Source organism: Rousettus aegyptiacus, unplaced genomic scaffold (assembly GCF_014176215.1).
Source record: "Rousettus aegyptiacus isolate mRouAeg1 unplaced genomic scaffold, mRouAeg1.p scaffold_m13_p_14, whole genome shotgun sequence".
NCBI classification, from domain to species: Eukaryota; Metazoa; Chordata; class Mammalia; order Chiroptera; family Pteropodidae; genus Rousettus; species Rousettus aegyptiacus.
In genome coordinates, this window is record NW_023416289.1 from 30,017,991 (window position 1) to 30,038,782 (window position 20,792).

Genomic DNA, 20,792 nt, shown 5'->3' on the forward strand with positions numbered 1-20,792 from the left:
ATCTCAAAAATAATTAATTTTATGTTGAACTGATTACATTAAATGTGGGCCATTTACTCAAAACGTTCAAGCTTTCATATTTAAATTCAGTATCTCAAAAATGATTTTTTTGTGGGGCGCTTACGTTTAAGAGAATGGAGTTCTTTAGTCTGACGGAAGTAAAATATGCAAGCTCTGACGGCGAAACCACCCAACTCTACGAAGATGGGAGCCGTACCCAAAACTGGAGCCCAGGAGGCGGAAACCTCGGGCTCAGCACGTGATGCAACCGCGAGTCGCCGTAAACCCTCCCCCCAGGCTCCTCAGAGAGCCGGCACGTATGGACACCAACCCCGCGACACACACACACGGGGGCGTGGCCTCCTGTAGCGCCTGTGCCGAGGCAGACTCGGGCGCGCGCCGCGCGGAGGCGGGAGCGCGCGGAGGCCGGAAGGAAGAGGACAGAAGGCGGGGCGAGCGAGGGAAGCCCGCCGGGCCGCAGGACGACCGGCGCGGCCTGATGACGTCGCACAATGGCCGGCCCCCGCGGGTAGTGGAGCCCGTTTGTTCCGCCCGCGTCGCGCCTTAAGCCGGAGCCTGTGAAGAGCGGAAGGGCCGAGGGACGTCTTCCCCGCGCCGCCCCGACCCCAGCGGAATCGTGGCCCCCTCCCCGCCCTCGCGCTGAGGTAAGCGGCGGCGGCGGCGCCGGCGCCGGTGAAGCGGCTGGGCCGGCGGGGAGGAGGCGGAGGTGGCCAGGCGGGGAGCGTGGCGGCGGCGCGGAGTCCAGGCCCGGGAGCCCGCCGCCGCCGCCTACGGGGAGCGCTCCGGGCTTCTCCTCCGGCCGAACCATGGCTTTCGGACCCCGGGAAGGGGTCGCTGAGACAGTCACGACCCCGCGTTCCGTCTGCGGCGAGCTAGTCCGGGGGACCCTGGAAGCCCTCAGATTCCGAGCTCCCCGCGACTGCTTCTGCGCCCCGCGGTGGAGTTGGTTTTCCTGAAGCTGTCATTTCTCTTCCGGGACATTCGCTTGGCACATGTTTGCCGCTCAAAAGGTGGGGGGGAGGCACGCAGGTTCGCCCTTCGGAGGCTGCCAGCCCAGACTGGGGATGGGCTCTTTGGAAACTTTGAGCTCTCTGGAGCCTACTGGAACTTGTTTTCTCAGCTTCCCAGTATGCACAGGTTGGACGTATTGGCTGTTCTCAAGACGCGCGCCAGTCACTTAGGAATATGTAACTTCTGTGATCCTTTGGTTAGCCCAAATAATGTCGGAGCCTTGGTATAAACTAATTTCAGCTATGATGCTGGAAGAATCTAAGACTGAGACTTCCAGTTTTGTTCCTGCTAAAACGTAAGTTCCTAAATTCTTTATAACAGCTGTTTGCTAGGTAGAGTAGTCGATCATTTTAAATATCAGCAAACTCAATTGCAACAGTAGGTCATTCTTCAGATCCATTTGGGGAAAAATGGAAAAAGAGGCCGTTTGACATCGAAGTAACTGTTTAGGGTCATAGCAACGACTTTCATTATTCCTCTCAGGAGACACCTGCATCATTTAGCCCATGGATTGCTCCTTGCCCAGAAGAGGCTGGGATTCAGAATGAGCCTGGACCCAGGCTGATTACCACTTCCAAGCCCTGGGAGGGGAGTCTTTGCCTGATAATTTTACAGTCTGAGACATTTGGAGCCCCGCTAGCTCTGGAGAGCAATCAAACGTGTCTCAAAGGCTGGACCTCTCTGGTTTTGGGTGGGAAATGCTTAAGCTTTGTAAGAAAGCTTTGTGGAGTCATTCCAAAGAGAAAACAGGTAAGTCGTGGCCTTACTCATGTTTAAAAAGGCTTTTTCCTTTTTTTTTATTTTTTTTTTTTCTTTTTTTTTTTTTATTTTTTATTTTTTCACAGCTACAGATCATTTCAAGGTGAGTGCTTCCTCCCTGAGTTTTTGATGGTTAAGCTTAGTCACTTCAGGGGTGGTGTCTGTCACCAACTTCGACATCTTTCTTTTAAATATTATAAGTTCATGAAGTTATGGCTCAGAATTTTAACCAGATGTACTAGAATTTAGGCATTCAAATAGGGAATGCTCTGTTTAAAGTTGATATCCCAAGAGGTTATGCTTGTATTTCATTGGTGCTTCTTTGCCAAAACCTCTTGAGTTTTAGTAAATACATAAGCCATATGAGAAAATCAGTCTCCTTACATAGTTACACCCCATGTTTGACCGAAAATTGTCTTACCTGGCTTATAACTCACCTCACTTACCAGATCAGGCTCTGAATGGCTTCTGTGGTTTCTCAAAGTGACCCACCTTGAGAAGAGGAAGATTTGCTGCCACTGAGAGTGACCAGAGCGTACTCTGCAGATTCTAATGGTCACTCAAAAGAAAAGTTCCCAAGATGTTCTGTGCTTTAGCAGTGCTGTTGGAATCAGTGTGCAGTCTTCCAGAGTGACTGCTGGGAAATGAGACAGCTTCCACTCTATGCTTGAGTTCTGGTGTGGTCTTCTAAAAGTTAGGCACTTATTTCCAGTTTATTTCTGGTATGCAACAGGTAGTTTGTCAAGTAACAAGATTTTGTCATTTATTCATTCAGCAAACATTTGTCAGTCACCATCTGCCAAATGCAGTAGTCAGTGGAGATAGTAATGGATACTTATGCTGTTCTCTGGGCAAGTTCACCATCTTATGGATCAAAAGACTAAAGAATTAGTTCTAAACTTTGCAAAGAATCCACGATTGCACAGTGATTGTGTGAGCAGAACAAACAGTGAAATCCGTGTACCTGGGCATTGGTGAGGATGTGACCAGAGAACCTTCCATTTCATTGTCTACACTTAACAGTGTTTTTCGTAGCACCTGACACAACCACATGTTTTTTTCTAGCACCCAGCAAAGAACACACACTCAAATATTTGCCAAATTGAATTAATCTTAGATCAATTTAGGACACAGACACCTAGAAAGATAGCTTGTCCAGAGTGGGACCTTTTGATTTCCACTGACACATTTCCTCTTCTGTGTAGCAAGATTTGACTCAGGTTGCTTCTAATAACAGGGAGATTCTTTGGCATGTTTCCCTCTGCAAGGTGTTCACCTGTGAGCAGCCTCAGATTGTAAATTCCCAGGAAGTCCCATAAGTAGAGATATGACTCCTTTCCTCAAGAAATTGTCAGGGCCTCCTAGGGTGACTGGATGTCCTGATGTGCCTTGGACAGCCCCTGTTCATGCCTATTGTAATCGTTTACAGTGCCCCCTTTCAGTCTAAAACATATCCCAGTTTAGTAAATTACATGGGAGCTGTTACTAAGTTCCAGCCTTTGGCTGAGCACAGAGAACACAGAGGTCTGAGCCCTTCTACTCAGGCACTTCATGGGGGCAGGAGAGTCTTCCAAAAGACTTTGGAGACAGGTACTCTAAGCATGTTAAGTATCAGTATATTGTAGAATAATGTACAGTATAATTAGTGCAAGAGTATGTAATCTGGAAGATTTTTAACTCTAAAATAGAAGGTAAATTGTGTGTGTCTAGGTTTTCTAGGGAGGGAAGCCATCAAATTCTCAAAGCGGTCCTTGCTCCCCAAAAAGCTAAATACCACTGACAGCACTGGATCGCCCCTGATAGTAGCAGGTGCACTCAGGACCTTTGGCTTCATCACCTCTGGTCAGCACTGAGAACTACCTTTGAGAGCTGAGAAGTTACCTTTGCTTCCTTGGAATGTTGAATTTCCATAATTCAAACTTGAGGACATTATTGTTTAGTTTAAATACCTAAGATTCAAACTTAGGACAAAAATAAATGGTGTCACAAGTTGGATCTCCATATGATGATCATCACTGTTTTTTAACTAGTCTATAAATTATATGTTAACTTTTCCTTTTGTATGAAAAAATGTGTGGTTCTGGAAGAGCTAAGATAGGACTATAGTTGGATCAGCACAAAACTTTAGAAGGAATAAGGAGAAAACAGGCGAAATCTACTGGTGCAGTAGAAGTCCCCAATTTATGCATGGGCTGTGTTCCAAAAAGGAATTTATAAAATCAGTTTGGAATTTGGGTCCCATTTCCTATAGGAACAATGGCAAAGAGTGGAGGTTAGTTCCTAGCCAGGGAACAGAAGCTCATCTCCTGCATGGCTCTGAGACTGAGCATTCCCTTGAGATGCAGCTCTGAGTTCAGTCCCAGGATACCTATTCTGGCCATATGGCTCTGGTTCCCTATCTTTGAAGGGGAACATCACTTATTTGGAAGGTCGATAGGAAAAAATTGGTCAAGTGCCTGACAGAGTAGTGGTCACAGTGGACAATGGTGGCTGTTGATTTTATTGCAGAAGTTGTTTTAATAATAGAGTCCCACATTAAGTAGATTCTCCGGTATTTGCCGAATGAAACAGTGAATGAATTACTCCTGAGTGCACCAAGAGACTTGAACTGAAACTGACAGGGGTGAAAGAAGTATGACTTTTGGAAGTTGAGAATTACTTTTTCTCACCTTCACATAAATTCAGTTTAAGTTAAAATGTGTGGAGCATGCGCCAGGCACATTATCAGGCTTATCTCATCTAATCGTTGCAACAGCTTCATAAAGTAGTTACTGTTATCCTCATACTTCAGATGAAGTAAATGAAATCTGGCAAGTTTACATAATTTGCCCAAGATCTTAAAGCTAGGAAGAAAGTTGTTGAGCTGGGGTTCAAGTTCTGCCTCAGAAGCCCACACTGTTTTGCATTAGTCCATGTATCCCATAAAGATACAGTGTACCAAGAGGTAAACATCCCATGTTACTGGCCTTATTTCTTGCCTTAGTTCCAGTATTAGAAGTTAGGCACTCTTTTCTTCCAGTTCTTACTCTAGGATTTAATTTCAAGTTTACTAAAATGTAAAAAATAATTTGATTGGATCTAGTCATAACAGTGAAAGCAAAGCAGAAACCACTTTGCACCTGGGCCCTGGAAAAGAGCTTTTATCTGGTTATGAGAGTTTGTAGTTGTGAATAGGATAGTATGTTGCAAATCCAATCATAAGCTTGAGAGAGGGAGTGTTTTCTGCAGAGTATGAGTCCTGTGATTTTTAAACTAGTTTGAGAGGACATTTAATTTTGGTTGATTGATTTAAGAGGTAACTTTGTGCCAAGGTCACCATTAGTCTGTAACATGGGAGGATGAGATTTGTTTGGTTTCAACTAGTGATGTTAAGGCTCAGTAATCAGTGCCCTGCTATCTTAAGCAACTGGGGAGATAAAAGTCCCTGCCCTTCTGTGGAGATTTCCTATATACAATGTAATAAAAAGTATACAGAGATAAGCATAGGCTTTCACACACAAAGGAAAATCTTATGTGTTTTAGTATCATTAAGGAGTAGGGAGGCTGCCAATTTGTCAATGGTCCATGGCTGATTGCTGTAACTGCCCCTATGCTCTATCTGGAACAGCTGAGAGTGTAGGGGTCCTAGCAGCCGGCCCTGTTCTTGATAGTTTTCTCATCCTTGCTCCTTATGGTGGGCTGTAGGAGTGTTGTGTGCAGTGACAGGCTCTGTCCTGTGCAGGGAGGTCAGGAGGCCATGAGAGTAACCTCAGCTTTTCATTTTTCACCAGAGTACACCATATTCAAACTGTCTTTAATAGTTCTTTCAGTAGTCCTACCTCTGCATATTATAGTTAGATCAAAAAATGAATCATCTTTAAAATCATCTACTTAAATGACTTTGAATTAATTGGTTGGTAAATTTTTATTACTGCTAACCATTTAGCTTATTTATACTGTAATGAATTTTAAGTGATTTGTCCTAATGTATGCCGATCTATAATAATTTCCATTAAGAGCCCCAAAATGTTTTTAACTGTAGGTTCAGATACCAATGCCAGTTCTTGATGTGTACATTTTTAAACACAGGTTCTCCTTTGAAAAGTAGAAATTTAAAAGATATATATATTTAATCTTTAGTTATATAAATACATAAAATAACTTCATATATCTAAGAATTATAAATTTATTTATATATGTTTTCAGATCTGGCTGAGATCCTAAAGCAGCATGACTGTGACATACATTTATTTTAAATAAAAAATTTGGAAGAATCAAGTGAACATTGAACCCTTCATTGTTCCTATTATTTCAGACTAACTTGGTGGTAACTTGCTATGCTTTGCATTGGTGAATGGTGTTTGCTTATAGACTGCTGTTGGATTCATGCGCACACACTTTACCGTGCCTTATGCAATCTACATTTAAAACAAATGGAACAGTATACTATCTTTGTACATTAAGGTGGTAAAACCAGAAAATACTCACTTTATTATTAAATCTAGATTTGTAAAAATAAATCTAAAATGGCACTGTCAAGTCTTTTTACAAAAGAAACTACAGTTGAACAACTAGGGTTTAGGGGTGCTAATCTCCTGAGCAGTCAGAAATCTAAGGGTAACTACAGTCAACCCTCCCCATACTCAGATTTCCAACCATGGAGTTGACCCTTGAACAATGTCTGTTTGAATGGTCGGTTCTACTTAAATATGTAAAATTTTCTGCCAGAGTTCTTTCTCACAGCATACCTGTATTTAGAATAATAGTTCTTAACCTTCCTGTGAGAACTGCAAAGTACATAAATACTGCCTTTTGGGCATCCATTGGCAACTCCAGCGTACAGGTCTGTGGTGAGGCCCAAGATCATCTCAAATGCTTCTGGTAGGCAGGGTCATATTTGGAAAAGTGCATTCAGAAACAGGAGACAGCCTACAGATGGGCTGGGTTTCTGCTCCAGACCCTTCAGATAACTCCAGAAATATGGTCCAATGTGTGCCTTCACCTTTGCTGCCTGATTCTGTAATGCAAAATTTCTTGAATTTCATCAGCAGTCTAGCCTCCAAATCCAAAAAGCTGTCCCTTGCAGTGCACATCTCATCACTCACTTTCTGTTAACCATTTGGTCTGCACTTGTTTGAAGAAGAGGTACACCAGGTGTCCTTCTTCTTGGCTATTGCAGATGTGAGGCACTTAATGCACAGCTTAGTGAGCACAGTCCAGCCTTGTGGAGGTGCTGTGTGCAGGGATGGCCTGCCATCCTCTGCAGTAGAACACCCAACAGCGGAGGTCTGCGGATTGGGGTCTGGGGTTTGGGGAAGGTGTGCAGGTCCAAGCAGAGTGCAAGTCCTGATCCTCCCCTGCAGGTCAGGTATGAGCACGGGGCCAGGAAAACCAGGGCATGATTCACTTTCCATTTTGTTAAATGCTGTGATTCTGTGTTCTCTTTCTTTTGCAGAACTGTGCGTACCGATGGATGTGGCCGAGAGCCCTGAACGGGACCCTCGCTCTCCAGAGGACGAAGAAGAGGAGCAGCAGGGGCTCTCAGACGATGACATTCTGAGGGAAAGTGGATCTGATCAGGATTTGGACGGAGCTGGGGGGAGGGCTTCTGATTTGGAGGATGAGGAAAATGCTGCCCCAGGACTGAGCCAGGAGGAAGAAGAAAGTCACTCGGAAGAGGAGGACCAGGACCAGGACCAGGACTCTGAGGCTCAGGAGCTAAGCAGGGGCCCGACGAGCCCCCCACGTGCAGAAGAGGGGGATGGTGGGGAGGAAGACCACACAAGTGATCTGAGGGACGAGGCCTCATCAGTCACCAGGGAATTGGACGAACATGAGTTAGACTACGATGAGGAGGTCCCTGAAGAACCAGCCCCTGCCGGGCAGGAGGATGAAGCCGAGAAGGCTGGGGCCGAGGATGACGAGGAGAAGGGAGAAGGAGCTCCTGGGGAGGAGGGGAAGGCAGGTGTCCACGGTGTGGAAGACAAGGAGCCCCTGGAGGCTGCCAAGGAGAAAAAAAAAGAAGATGATGACGGAGAGATCGATGATGGGGAGATTGATGTGAGTATGCCTGAGCTGAGTGTGTGTAGATAAAACCCAGAAGGACTTCCTGCCATAAGCTGCACTTTGGCCTGGTGAAGGAGCCAAGAGGAGGGCTCTTCATAGGGTCAATTCAGTGATCTGCTCATCTCAGAACAAGGAAGTAGGATGGAAGAGTGCAGGAAAATAAGATTGTTCTGGGAGCAGTCGCCATGGTAATTAGGAAGAGCTAAAAATCAAGATGGAGAAATAGGCTAGATTCAGAAAACTTCTGTCTTCTGTCTGCTGGCAGAATTTCCACGGACCCCCCCACTCATCTCTCTGGTGCTGTTGCTGGATTGTATTAAAATGCCTAGCCCCAATTGTTTTTTCAAGTTCTGGATTTTCCTTTTTTTAAAGAAATGAAGAGGTAATTTCTCTCTTTGTCTTTGCTATCTTTAAATTCTATTTGAGTTAGCATTCAACTAGAACCATCGTTGATCTTTAGTCCTTGTCAGGTTCTTGAGATTGAAAAATTTCAAGAGGCTTCCTTTCAGTTTTGTCTATTCTTTTAGGCATTTTTTGTTTGTTTGTTTCATGGCCTGTCCTCTGGTGAGAGTCCCAGCTGGGCCAAGCATCTAAAAAGATCTCCAGGACTGGATAAAATGGGGTTGTGTGCCAAAACATCTCAGCTTTTGATCAAACCATTACACTTCCTTATAATTTATTTAAATAATCTGTCCTTCAGGTGAGAAGGTAAGACTTGTAATATATCATCTTCAATAGGGGTAATTTGGGATTTTATGACATAATCATTTTGAAAGAGCTTTAATCATGATCTTTAAGAAATTGAGTTTTGAGGAGAAAGCGTGAAGTCTTACTGAGTAATGCTTTTACTCAAAGGAGCCAAGAGAGGGACAGATCAGATTGAAATAACATGTTTTTTTTAATTTAAGTACCCCAGGGAAGGAGATTTTACTTACCTGAGAGTCATCTTAGTGAAAAGTATGTGGAATATCTCTCAGAAATGTTTTGGGTTGGAAGGGAAGGAGTTGATAGTTAATATTTAACCACAGGTTTACCATGCATTGGTACTTACGTGCTCAGTCCATTTTAAAATGTGAGGTGGCCATAGTGTGCCCAGTGAATTTATAGAGTTTTAATCATTGCTTATCTAACTTTGGTTCATAAGAACAAAACCTTGTGGGGTGTATGTGTGTGGTTACAAGATTAGAATTTTAGATCTTTTATCTTCTCATAACTAAGTGTAGGAGATGGTCTAAGTTACTAACCTGTACCTAATATTGTCTTATTGAAAAGGGTGTTGTTGGGACATTGTCTTGCAGGTATCCTTAGGTTTTGCTAGCTGTACTTCCCTTCTACTTTTGGAAAATTCACCTCTACAACAAGGTCAGCAAAGGGGAAAATGGTGCCATAACACTCAAGTTAATCAGATTGGATGCAATTTTGAGCAGAATGTTAAGCCATTGGTTGAGATTGCCTGTGAGATTGTTTTTTTTAGTGTTAAAGAGAGAAAAACCATGTCTGTGTTCTGCCATCAGATAATTTGGGGGAGCTTCTGACTTGGGTCCAGGAGTTCTACATAGTCTATTACCCATTGAGAGGAACAGTCACACTCTTAGGGGGAAATCCATCTACTCGCCTGCCTTTCCATGATCATATGGGGTCAGGTATCTCCTCCCTGCAGGTCCCACAGGGCCTTGGTATCATCATACCAGTGGGTTTTTTCCATTGTACTTAGATGTGGCAGTGTGAGACTTGAGTTGATTTGAGCTGTCCCTAGAAAACATTTTTTCTGGAGATTGGCTGATTTCTCCTAGAAACAACCTGTGAAATAATAAATCCAGTTTGATTTTCTTGCCCACCCAGATCCCACCATTGATGGGTTGGTTTGGCTTGTTTTGTTATGCATGGCACCCTCATGAGGGGCCCCACAGCCTGGTTAGAAACAGTGTGCTGCTGCGGAGACCAGGTGCAGTTTTAGCCACAGAAGACAATTTCCTTCCCGCACCACAGACCATGCTTGCTAACCAGGTCGCCCCTGCAGGTCTCTGCTCTTGGTCACAGCACTGGCGGGCCCTGCAGTGTGTCAGGCTTATTGAATGCACTGAGAATGTGACAGGTTAGAGCAGAGCCTGCCCCCACCTCAAGGACAGGCAGACCTCACCTCTATAGCGCCTCCCCTGTAAATGGTGACTTAGGCCCTCACAGGAGTTCACCTGCCCTGTAGGATCTCTTCTGGTTGCCTAACTTCATTCTGAGCTTCTCTCCATCCTTTATTAGCATAAATGTCACCTCCTTTACATAGGCTCTGCCCCTTGCACCTGCCTCTCTGTCGTCCTGGCTTAGTACTTCCTTTGTTGTACTTCCGCAGGTAAATTAACCAGGTCATCTGCTTGTTTGTTTCTTTTGTTTCCCGTCCCCCTCTCCCTACCTTGAAGAACACAAGTTCCTTACATCTGAGACTACTAGGCTGGCTCCCTCTGTATCCCCAGGACCTGACACGTTATAATTGTCAGTAACTGTCTTCTGAGCAGGTAGAGAAACTCATTGCTTTGGGGCACATTTAAGTCGAATGCCGTGAGAATGGCAGTGAACAGAAGGTCTGTCCTGGAGAGCCATGCACCTAGAGAGGGCAGTCCAAGCACTGAATGTGGGTGACCAGCATCAGCTCTAACCACCCACCATTGGAAGAACCTAAGGTAGACATGTGTTAGCTTGTATATGAATGACTACTGCTGGCTCCCTGTCACATCTCTGCTAGAGTATATGCCCCATGTTCCTGCCAAGTACACACACTCCTGTGTCTTTCTTTCCCAAAATGTCCTGTCCCCAGGGGCATTTCTCTGATGGAGAGGGAACCAGACATATGCACTTGGGTTCATGAACAGCTTGCATCCTGCATCCAGCAGGCCTTTGGCCTGGTCCCCTTTAGTTTAAATCTCTGCAAAGTAAGTTTCTAATCCTGGTGAAAAGTATACATCGCAGAGGACTTTTCCCCTATCTTTTAAGTGCAGCTCTGGTGTCAGAGTGAACTCCCTGGATGTTTTTTGAGGAAGAAATGTGCATTCAGTGAGGCCTCCGAGCAGTTCCATGCCCAGTGGGTATCCTTCCAGGCTGGCCAAATCAAGAGGCTCACAGTTCAAAGGGCCCCTCCTGCACACGCGCTGCTCCATCTCTTCCCCCAGCCTCCAGTCCTGCGTCGCTGGGAACAGCTGAGTTGAAAGAGTCTAGAATGCTGAGTGACATGTCCTGTAACTGAGGAGCTCTTCCCTTCCGTCAGGTGTATCACCCAGCTTTTCTCTCTTTAGATTTTGGGTCACTGGGAAAGGTGAACTGATTTGGGAGGCGTCACCCCCACACTTCCCAACTTTTCTGCTCTCTCGGTAATTTCTTTGATACTGATGTCAATTTGTGCAAAAACCCTTGAAATTCTTTTGTCTAAACCACACAGTTTGTGACTAAGGTCTTAAGTTACCTTTATATGTTTCTGGTGTTCTGCCAGAACACCTTTCAGATACAAATTCCTTTCTCGAAGTATCACTTTTCTGCTGTGGTAGGGGGTGGGATATTGCACACAGGTGTGGTCCAGCTGTTTCTAGCACCCTGGTTATTGTGGAGTTGGGGCCGAAGGTCCCCGGCAACTGAGCCTGGTGTGAGCCTTATTTAACAGTCCTTTTCCTGTTCAGGAAGCCACACTTAAGAAAATCAGACACAACTGTTGCTTTATTTCTATTTATGCATCTCTGAGAAGAATGAATGGAGCCAATGTAATCAATTCCCACTGTATGAAGTTCTTCTTTCCTTCTGCACCTCTCTGCTTAGTCTCTCACCAGAACCATTTCTTCCTTCTCAGTTTGATGAGCAGATTAAACAGCCTTCGTGTGTCTTTGATTCACCTTTACAGGTTTGTGTCCTCCCATCTTTGGTCTGTCTATTCTCTCCTTGTCTCATTTACTTGGTTGTGTTTTTATATCTTGTCATTTCAACCACCTGGAGTATACAGTCCCTTTGGAAAAGGATGGGGTACATGTTTTGTTCCATTCTTCTTTTCATTGATGACTCACACTGGTAGGGTGGCCTCTCAGAGACAGCAGGATAGCAGCCGTGTCCTAAATGGACAGTCCATGTGATTCCTTGGTCAGAAGTAGTAGCTCTCAGCCCACACACATTCAAAAATACTTTGAAGCATTTTCTTTGCAGGTGGTATTTTATATTTTCTGTTCAACTGCAGCCGTTTCTTATATGTCTGGATACATACTCTCTTCTACAAAAGGTCATCCTCAGCTTACCCTCCTGACTAAGGAGTCACTATCTGCAAGGCCTGCTCCTTTCAGGTGGTGCATTCACTGTGTTCGCTCTCCTCCAAGCCACATAGGTGCAGGATAGTATCAGTCCCTTTGACAAAGCCTAGGAAGCCACTGCCTGTGCCACATTTGAGAAGGGATTCCATGAGGTATCAGCCACTCGAAGGACTGGTCAGCATGGTCATGTGAGTAAGCACAGGTCACAGTCCTTGCATTCGGCCAGGAGAGCCCAGAAGCCCTGAGAAGGGAAATGTTTCCTCTCATCGGATGGCAGACCCAGCCTACGCTGACACCAGGCTGTTTGTACTTCTGTATTTACTGCCTCGTAGGGCTGGTCACGCATCTCCTCACAGAACTACTACTGTTACTGTTATGGGGTACTGCTTCTGATCCCATTATATCACCTTTCTAAAACCAAAACATTTCTGAATTCCCAAAACATCTGGCCCTGAAAGTTTGGGGTAAGGGATTATAGACCTGCATTGTTGGGTCCCATTTTACAGTTGTAGGATCCCAGGTTTCAGGAGACAGTGGTTGGCCCAGGTGGCAGCATTCAGGTGACGCTTAGGCCTCTGCTCTGGTGCCTGTGTCCACATGCTGTGTTTGCTTCCCTGCACAGCCGTACCATGTGATGACCATCTCCTTACCTGCCGTTGGTATAGGAGCTGCCATATTGGCAATGACTACTTATACGAAGGCATTGGTTTGGGTTTTCGAGTGTTTTTTTTTTTTCTTTAAGGAAAATAAAAACCTGCACAAAGAAGAAAATAAAAATCCCCTATGCTACCATAGCTTAGAGATCATCCTATTTTGGCATGTTGTCTCTTAGGTATTTTTCTATTAAAATAATGGGCTCTCATTGGGCATTCACTGCTTGTGTTTTATGCGAGGCACTATACATGAGCACTCTGAATGTACCCCTATTCTGCTAGAGGAAGCCACAGCTCGAAGTGGAGGGATATGTTTCTAGTCACATCACCAGAATTCAAACCCAGGCCTTCCATCCATTAAAGTTGAATGTGCGCTGTGCATATTGACTCTGAGGAAGCGCAGCTAGAGGTATGCCAGTGAGCTATCCTTAGATTTGTAAACTCTAGAGGGCCTTGCACACTCCCCCAGTTAGATGTTTGTGCCATTTTAGCCATGTATGCGGAAATGTATGCGGAAAGCTTCATGAACACTGTCCTCATATACCCACCATTTTGCTTCTGGCTGGACCACCAGCCAGGAGAGGACAAAGGAGCCCATGAGGTATCAGCCACTCGAAGGACTGGTCAAGGCCTGTCCTTGTCCTCTGCTATCTGCTGCCTCTGCTCTAGGTCAAATGGTCAGGAGGCCTGAAAGAATTCATGTATGTTACACACTTGATGTAACAGCCCTCAAACAAATGAGCACTGTGAGTTGGCTGTAGAGATCACTTTCTTGAGTTGCATTTGCATGAAACTCTGTAAGATTAAGAATTTGTTTTAATCATTCATCACTTAATATCTATCCATAACATCCATTCAGGATATTTTATATTGTTGAGTGATTTATTGATTGTTTTTATTTTTTTAATTAAAGGAGATACCATAAACCCAGCACACCAACGTGTACAGCCCTCTGTCTCTATCCTGGCAGGTGTAGGGACTAGAAGACTGGTCAGCTGGTAGATGCTGTTCTGTGTTCGTTGAGTTGACATTATATCGTATGCTTTACTGTGCATTTCTAGGTATGTTTACTGATCATTTTTAGTAGCTGTGTATAGTCCTTTATATGATTCATGTGACTGCTTACCAATCTTAAAATGGGTAGGTGGTTCGTAGGTGGTTCTCCTTTTTGCTCTTGCGAATATTGAAAATAACACCTTTACAGAAACGTGCACCTCTTTAAATCTGATATAGTACACTTACCATGAATCCTGACTTTTGAAAAACTATTACTCTGTACTCATCATTTCACTCCATGCATTAATTTCTGAGTCAGGAAGATTTGAATGGATTCTAACCATTCAAACGGGTCTAGTTTTTCTAATGAGAACAAAAAGAGAATTTGCTCTCAACTTAGATTTGAGCTCATGTAAATACCATATTCAGGTTTTGGTATAGTAATCATTACTGTGAGAAAAGCAGTAAAAAACAAACAAATAATAAGTGATAGATAGATAGATAGATAGATAGATAGATAGATAGATAGATAGATAAAATAAAATAAAACAGCCTAAAAGACCAGGAGAGAGAGGTGTTCTGTCTTGACATAACATAATTAATTTTCTCTAAAACTTAAAGCAATTATTCTGGGGCTGAGGAAGATAGAGAGACGTTCAAAGGGTACAAATTTTCAGTTATAAGATGAATTCTAGGGACCTATAAAAATTTAATTATTTAATCTCTTAAAAAAATTCTCTTGGTACTCTTAAGGTTATAACTTTCAGGCATCCGTTCTTTTTGTTATAAGATGCTTTTAATTAAATATTTTCAAGACAGAGATTATACAAATATTTAAGCTTTAAAAATAAACCATCATAAATCCAGGGTTTGCTTCAGCATTTCTACATTCAACAAATACTGACCATTTACTACCAGCCCTGCACTGCACTTGGACCAGTAGTAACACATGGTGAGCAGACAGATACAGTCCTGCCTGGTAGAGACTCCAATTCTGTTAGGCAGGCTTTGATGACCCTGACCAGTGCTGCAGGAGAGAGAGCAATGAGGACCCACCATGAAGGGAGATGGGGGTGCCCTGAGGAAGGGGACTTAAGCAGCAATCTGAAAATGAGATGAGTTAAGTGATGAGGGAAGAGGAGAGGGAAGAATATGGTCAGGCTAGGGTTTGAAAAGGTCACTGTGGGTAGTGTGGGCGAGCTCAGGAGAGAGTGGGGGGTGCCAGTTAGGGAGTACTTCTCCCGACCAGGTGGGATTGGGCCATGGTCTGGAAGACAGTAGTGCTACAGGAGATGAGAGAGGGGTCCATTGACTCCCAGACCTCTGCCCTGTAGGATCCTTTGGATTGCCTGCACTGGGGCACTTGAACAGGCTGGGGCATGGGCAGTTCCATTCTAGACAAACCAACAGAGATGTCAGCAGGGCAGCTAGATATCTGCTTGGGCTAGGGGTGGTTGGAGGCGGGTACATCTTAACTGTGAGGCACGGGTGGGAGTCTTTATAGGTCATTGGTGACACAGGGGCGTGGGTGGGAGTCTGTATAGGTCAGTAGTGACTAAAGAGTACAGGTAGGATTCTGTGCAAATCAGTGGTAACCTGGGGACACTGTTGGGAATCTGCAGGTTGGTGGTGACTAAAGGACACTGGTGGGAGTGCGTGCAGATCATTAGTGACAAAGGGGCATGGGTGGGAGTCTGTGCAGGTTGGTGGCGATCAAGGCTCTGGGCAGTGGGGGGGCTGGGGTGGGCAAAGGGCTGCGGTCCAGGTCGTGGCTGCTCTTTGGAATCCCTGCGCTTTGGTCTTTTTAAAATTGCTACATTATTCTAAAAATTGACAGGCAAGGTTAGAAACTCTAGACTAAGAATGAGAAGAGCAGGACCACAAAATTGGCCAGGTGTCATCGCTGACCTGAGTCTCCTAACTTCCCTCCTTCTTGCTCCCAGACTTTTAAATTAGAAGTTAGTGTTGAATTTTAAGGACATAAGATACTTTATTCTACAAATTTTGTTTAAATGCACAAAATATTAAAAACCTTAAGCATAACCATTTCCTTCCCAGAATTATTGTTAAGAAAATTATAACAAAACCCCATGCACTATGTGCTTCACAGTGTTTTTACTCAATGTTCTTTCATGGTCTGCCTCTGACTTGTAGGTAAGCTTTGAGCTGTCGCATTGTGTGGATGAGGAATCAGGTTTGGAAAATGTAGATGAATTGGCAAATGGCCCCAACACGGGTGTTGTGACCGCATCCTTTCTGGTTTGGTGAAAGCCATGCCCATTGGTAGATGCCCCTCTTGCCTGTTCCCTCTCGTTTAGATGATTCCTTCTGCAAGTCACATTGTCCTTTGTTTCAGGATGATGATCTGGAAGAGGGAGAAGTAAAGGACCCCAGTGACAGGAAGGTGAGGCCTCGTCCCACCTGCCGATTCTTCATGAAAGGTAATTGTCTGAATGAGGGGCCTTTGCATGGCCCATTTGTGTGGCCTCGGCTTTTCCCAGGACTATGGTGGTGATTCAGCCTGTTGAGTGCCCTGGAGCCTATGCAAGGCTGTTCTTGGGGCCAGACTGTGACAGTTTGTGATGGCGGTTATTGTGGCATTAGCATAAAACAGTAGATTATTTTATTGGTTATCACATTAATGACTAACTCAGAGGGGAGCCAGCCTGGTCATTTTCACACTTGTGGTTCCAGGCCCACCTGTTTGTAACAAACCCATGACTTTAACATAGACAATATAAATAATATTTCTAAGTGGTCCTTTTTATAAGGCAAAGTACCTCAGGTACCAGTGTTGACATTTTCCCCTCACTGTAAAGAAAATTACCACTTTTCTGCAAGATGTATCAGAGGTATATCGTTCATTTGGAATGGATTTCGAAATAGCAAAAGGGATGGCCTTGAAAGCAGCAGGGCTCTCTCCTGAAAACTGAACAGTGTGAGTAAAGCAGTAACAGGTGGTGATGTAATAAAATCTTGTTGAAAAGGCTGGACTAAAGTCTTGAGATTTGGAAATGGAAATGAGGATTCACAGTCTTAAGGTTTCTTTGATGTGCAGCACTAGGTTGGGTATGTCTTATATTTCAGCATTTTCCTTGGACAAGTAGGAAGATGTTTTTCTCTTAATTGTGCTCTGACCCATGATGACTTTGCTCACTGACCCAGCCTGCGTGTACCATCTAAAGTTCACCAGAGCTTCCTGTACTTCTTTTCCAGATGTTGTGACACCATTATCCACTCTTCTTCCACCAATATCAAATTCCATACCATTCAGAGACCAGGTTAAAGGTACAAAATATACACTATTCACTCTGTTTAGTCCCTCAAAGTCCCCCTGCTTCAGAGGCCAGACTTCTTTCACCTGGACCCAGTGTACTGCTGTGAAGCCAGAAGGAAGGGGAGGCATGGAGGGGCAGAGAGCTATTGTGAGCCTTAATTTAGAGGCACCTGACGGGCTTCTCAGTAGCTGTGCGCTGACCTCACAGGGAGGGTGGGGTCACGGGCACGGAGGAGTCCCATCTCACAGAGAGGGTAGTTCTGCAGTTCAAGTGGCCTTCGAGCAACCCTGTCCCTGGTACTGAGGGATGGCCTGATGAGGATGCATGGGAGCTGAGGGACTAGCACACTCAGAACCTGGGTCATCATGCTCCTCAGGGTATGTGCTCTTGGCCTATGCTGTTTCTGTACTTGTTTTTACCAAGTGGAAACAGTTTGACTCTCCTGCAAGTGATGGGCTCCACTATGCTGTGGGAAGGCAGCCAGCATAGTCTTGTGCTATAGAGCAGATGTTACATTGTGAGCAGCAGAGCCACCCTAAGACCGCAGATAAGCACATAATATGTTTTAAAAAGTATTTCAAGTGTTGGTATTTCAGACAATTTAAACTGAAGCAGAAGACTTCCTTTCCATAATGATGTGAGAATAAATGTCAATCCGTCTCTGAAATTTCTAGATTAAAGCAGTGGAGACAAATATGTATACATAAATGTGTATGTACTTGGAGTCCTTTCCAATTAGCGCTGTTCACAAACTGGCAGTCAGGACTAGCCAGAGGCTCCCACGGCAGGAGGCAGCAGCGCCCACCGTTCATGCCATAGAGGCTCTGGCCCAGGTGCTGGGGTCACACCGCTGGAATAGTTTCCAGATTTTAGCAAGAGAAGCATGTACACGAATGAAGTTGTTGCTGGAACTGCAAGTTGATCAGCATCACCAGGAGATGCCCGATGGACAAGGACAGGATGTCATCTCTATGGACGTCACCAGGGTCACATCACAATAGGAGCAAGGTGCCTCTTGGGGGGTCGAACTAGTTTGGATGTCAGGTAGTGAGACCAGTGGGTAAGGCTTTCTGCAGTAGAAAAATTTGAAGCTAGTGGCAAGTGGCAATTTTTGCAGTTTAATTAGATGTGATCAGTAACTTGTTTCAGGAATATTTTTTAAAATATATATTTACCTTTTCCCCCTACTGTTTGTTTCACCTGCAGAGTAATGTGATGTACATAAAGAAATGGTTGACTCTTTTAGCGTTCTAGAACATAGCTCCTATTTTTGCTTAGTTAGGAGAAAGTTTTCAGATGTACTTGTTTTTGCTTACCTGCAATTTATAAGCTTGGTGTTAAATTGAGATGGATACATTTAAGTTCCCTTCAACAGCAGGAGAAGTCACTTGGAAAATAAAGTTCGTTGTGTTTGGCAAGAATACATGGAAGTGGAACTCTCATGCACTGCTGGTGGGAATGTAAAATGGTGCGGCTGCTCTGGAAACAGTCTGTCACCACTTCAGAAAGTGAAGGATAGAGCTGCCGTATGACCCAGCAATTCCACTTCTGGGTGTCCATCCAGGAGAAGCGAAGACTTGCATGCATAAAACTTGTACGTGAATATTCGTAGCAGCATTATTTGCAATAGTCAAAAAGTGGAAACAACCCATCAACTAATGATGGATAAGTAAAATGTGGTTTACCCATACCATAAAATATTATTCTGCCATAAAAAGGAATAAAGTATTGATAATACAACATGATAAACTTTGAGAACATTATGCCAAGTGAAAGAAGCCAGACACACAAGACCGCATAGTGTACATTTCTACTTATGTAAACTGTCCAGAACAGGCAGATCCATAGAGACAGAAAGTAAATTAGTCATTTTCTAAGCCAGCAGGTAGGGATGGGAACAGTGAGGGGATGGTGGCTAATAAATACAGGTTTCCTTTTGGGGTGGTAAAATGTTCTGGAATTAGGTAGTGGTGGTGATAGCACAATTTTGCAAATATCCTAAGACCCACTGAATTTCAGTATACTTTAAATGGTGGTATTTTATGGCATGTAAATTATATCTTAATTTGAAAATTCTTTTTTAAAAAGTTTGTTAGCTATATTAGCTAAGTTGTGATCCGCAGATTAGTCATTTAATTGCCCAGATGGGATCACACTGATATTTGTGACAAGAAATGAACTTAGGAATTCAAACTGAAACATTTTAAAGCACCAATACTTTGTTTATGATATATTTTTATCTCACATATTTACGTTGACTCATCAAAACACAAAGTTCTATTCACAAAGGCAAAAATTGCATTTTCTTTAAACTGTGTCCTGTATTGAGTCTCTAATTTACTCAGCTGTCAGTAGTACCCACTCAGCCCATTCTGTGAGCCAGGCCTCCTTTTCCCTCCTGCTTCCTATTCTCTCTTTTTTTAAATTATAGTAAAATGCACATAAAATTTACCATTTGACCATTTTTAAGTGTACAGTTCAGTGGCATTGAGTATATTCATATTGTCATCACTACCATTTGTTTCCAGAACTCTTTTCATCTTGTAAAACTAAACTCTTTCCATTAAACACTAACTCCCAATTCTCCCTCCCCTCCAGTCCCTGGGACCACTGTTCTACTTTCTTTATGAATTTGACTATTCTAGGTACCTAATATAAGTGGAATCATACAGTATTTTGTCTTTTTGTGACTGGCTCATTTCACTTAGAATAATCTCCTCAAGGTCTGTTGTAGTGTGTGTCAGAATTTCCTTCTTAAGACTGAGGAATACTCCATTGCTGGTATAGACCACAGTTTGTTCATTCATCTGATGAAGGACACTTGAGTCACTTCCACCTTTTAGCTTATGAATAATGCAGTGAAGGTAGATGTGCAGATATCTCTTCAAGACCCTGCTTTCACATCTTTTGAGTATATATATAGAATTGAGATTGCTGGACCATCTGGTAGTTCTATTTTTAACTTTTTGAGGCACCACCATACCGTTTTCCACAGCAGCTGTACCATTTTACATTCCCACCAACAGTACACAAGGGTTCTGGTTTCTCACCTCATTGCCAACAACAAATAACAACTGTTGTTTTCCAATTTTTTTTATTTTTTAGTAACCATCCTAATGGACGTGAGGCTGGTTTCTCCTCACTCATTGTGGTTTTGATTTGCAAATTTGTAACGTCAAACATCTTTTCATGAGCTTTTTGGCCATTCGTATGTCAAACATCTTTTCATGAGCTTTTTGGCCATTCGTATGTCTTTGGAGAAATGTCTGTTGCCTTTTTTTGATTCCCTGTCTTGTTCGTATTTAAAGCAACAGATTTCAAAATGTGGTCTGTGGACCTCTAGGGGTCATTGAGGCATTTTCAGGGGGCCCCGAGATGAAAACTATTTTCATAACATCATCTGTACTAATAGTCAGTTATTGATTACCATGCACTCACAATTAAATAATGCCAGTTTCACTTAATGATATCTGTGATAAAGCAGTAAAAGTTATAGTTAAATTTTACTCTTGAGTACAGATCTTTTTTTAAAAAAACAACTTTAATGAGATATAATTTACATGCCATGAAATTTGCCTGTTTAAGTGTACAATTCAGTGATTTTTATTAAATTTACCAAGTTGTACAGCTATCATCACATTTCAGTTTTAAAACATTTTCATCACCCCATAAGAGCCCTCAGTACGTGTCTTTTCTACATTCAGTATGACGAGATTGGAAGTGCACATAGAGCCCCTCTGCTGCACACTGAA

General features: G+C 43.5%; 1 protein-coding gene across 3 annotated transcripts in view; it reads left to right on the plus strand.

Annotated features, from left to right (window-relative positions):
* The first annotated feature begins 495 nt into the window (after positions 1-495).
* The window catches only part of ZC3H18 (zinc finger CCCH-type containing 18), a 55,403-nt gene continuing 35,106 nt past the window's right edge, over positions 496-20,792 (plus strand). The window contains exons 1-4 of one of the 3 annotated variants that reach the window (XM_016129446.2): positions 496-665; positions 7,226-7,830; positions 16,119-16,203; positions 16,979-17,050. In XM_016129446.2, the coding sequence (XP_015984932.2) occupies positions 7,240-7,830; positions 16,119-16,203; positions 16,979-17,050 (748 nt within the window). In that variant the 5' untranslated portion in view covers positions 496-665; positions 7,226-7,239. Of the gene's footprint in view, positions 666-793; positions 1,328-7,225; positions 7,831-16,118; positions 16,204-16,978; positions 17,051-20,792 lie in introns of those variants that run through there. The other 2 variants (XM_016129447.2, XM_016129448.2) reach the window with 2 other exon arrangements.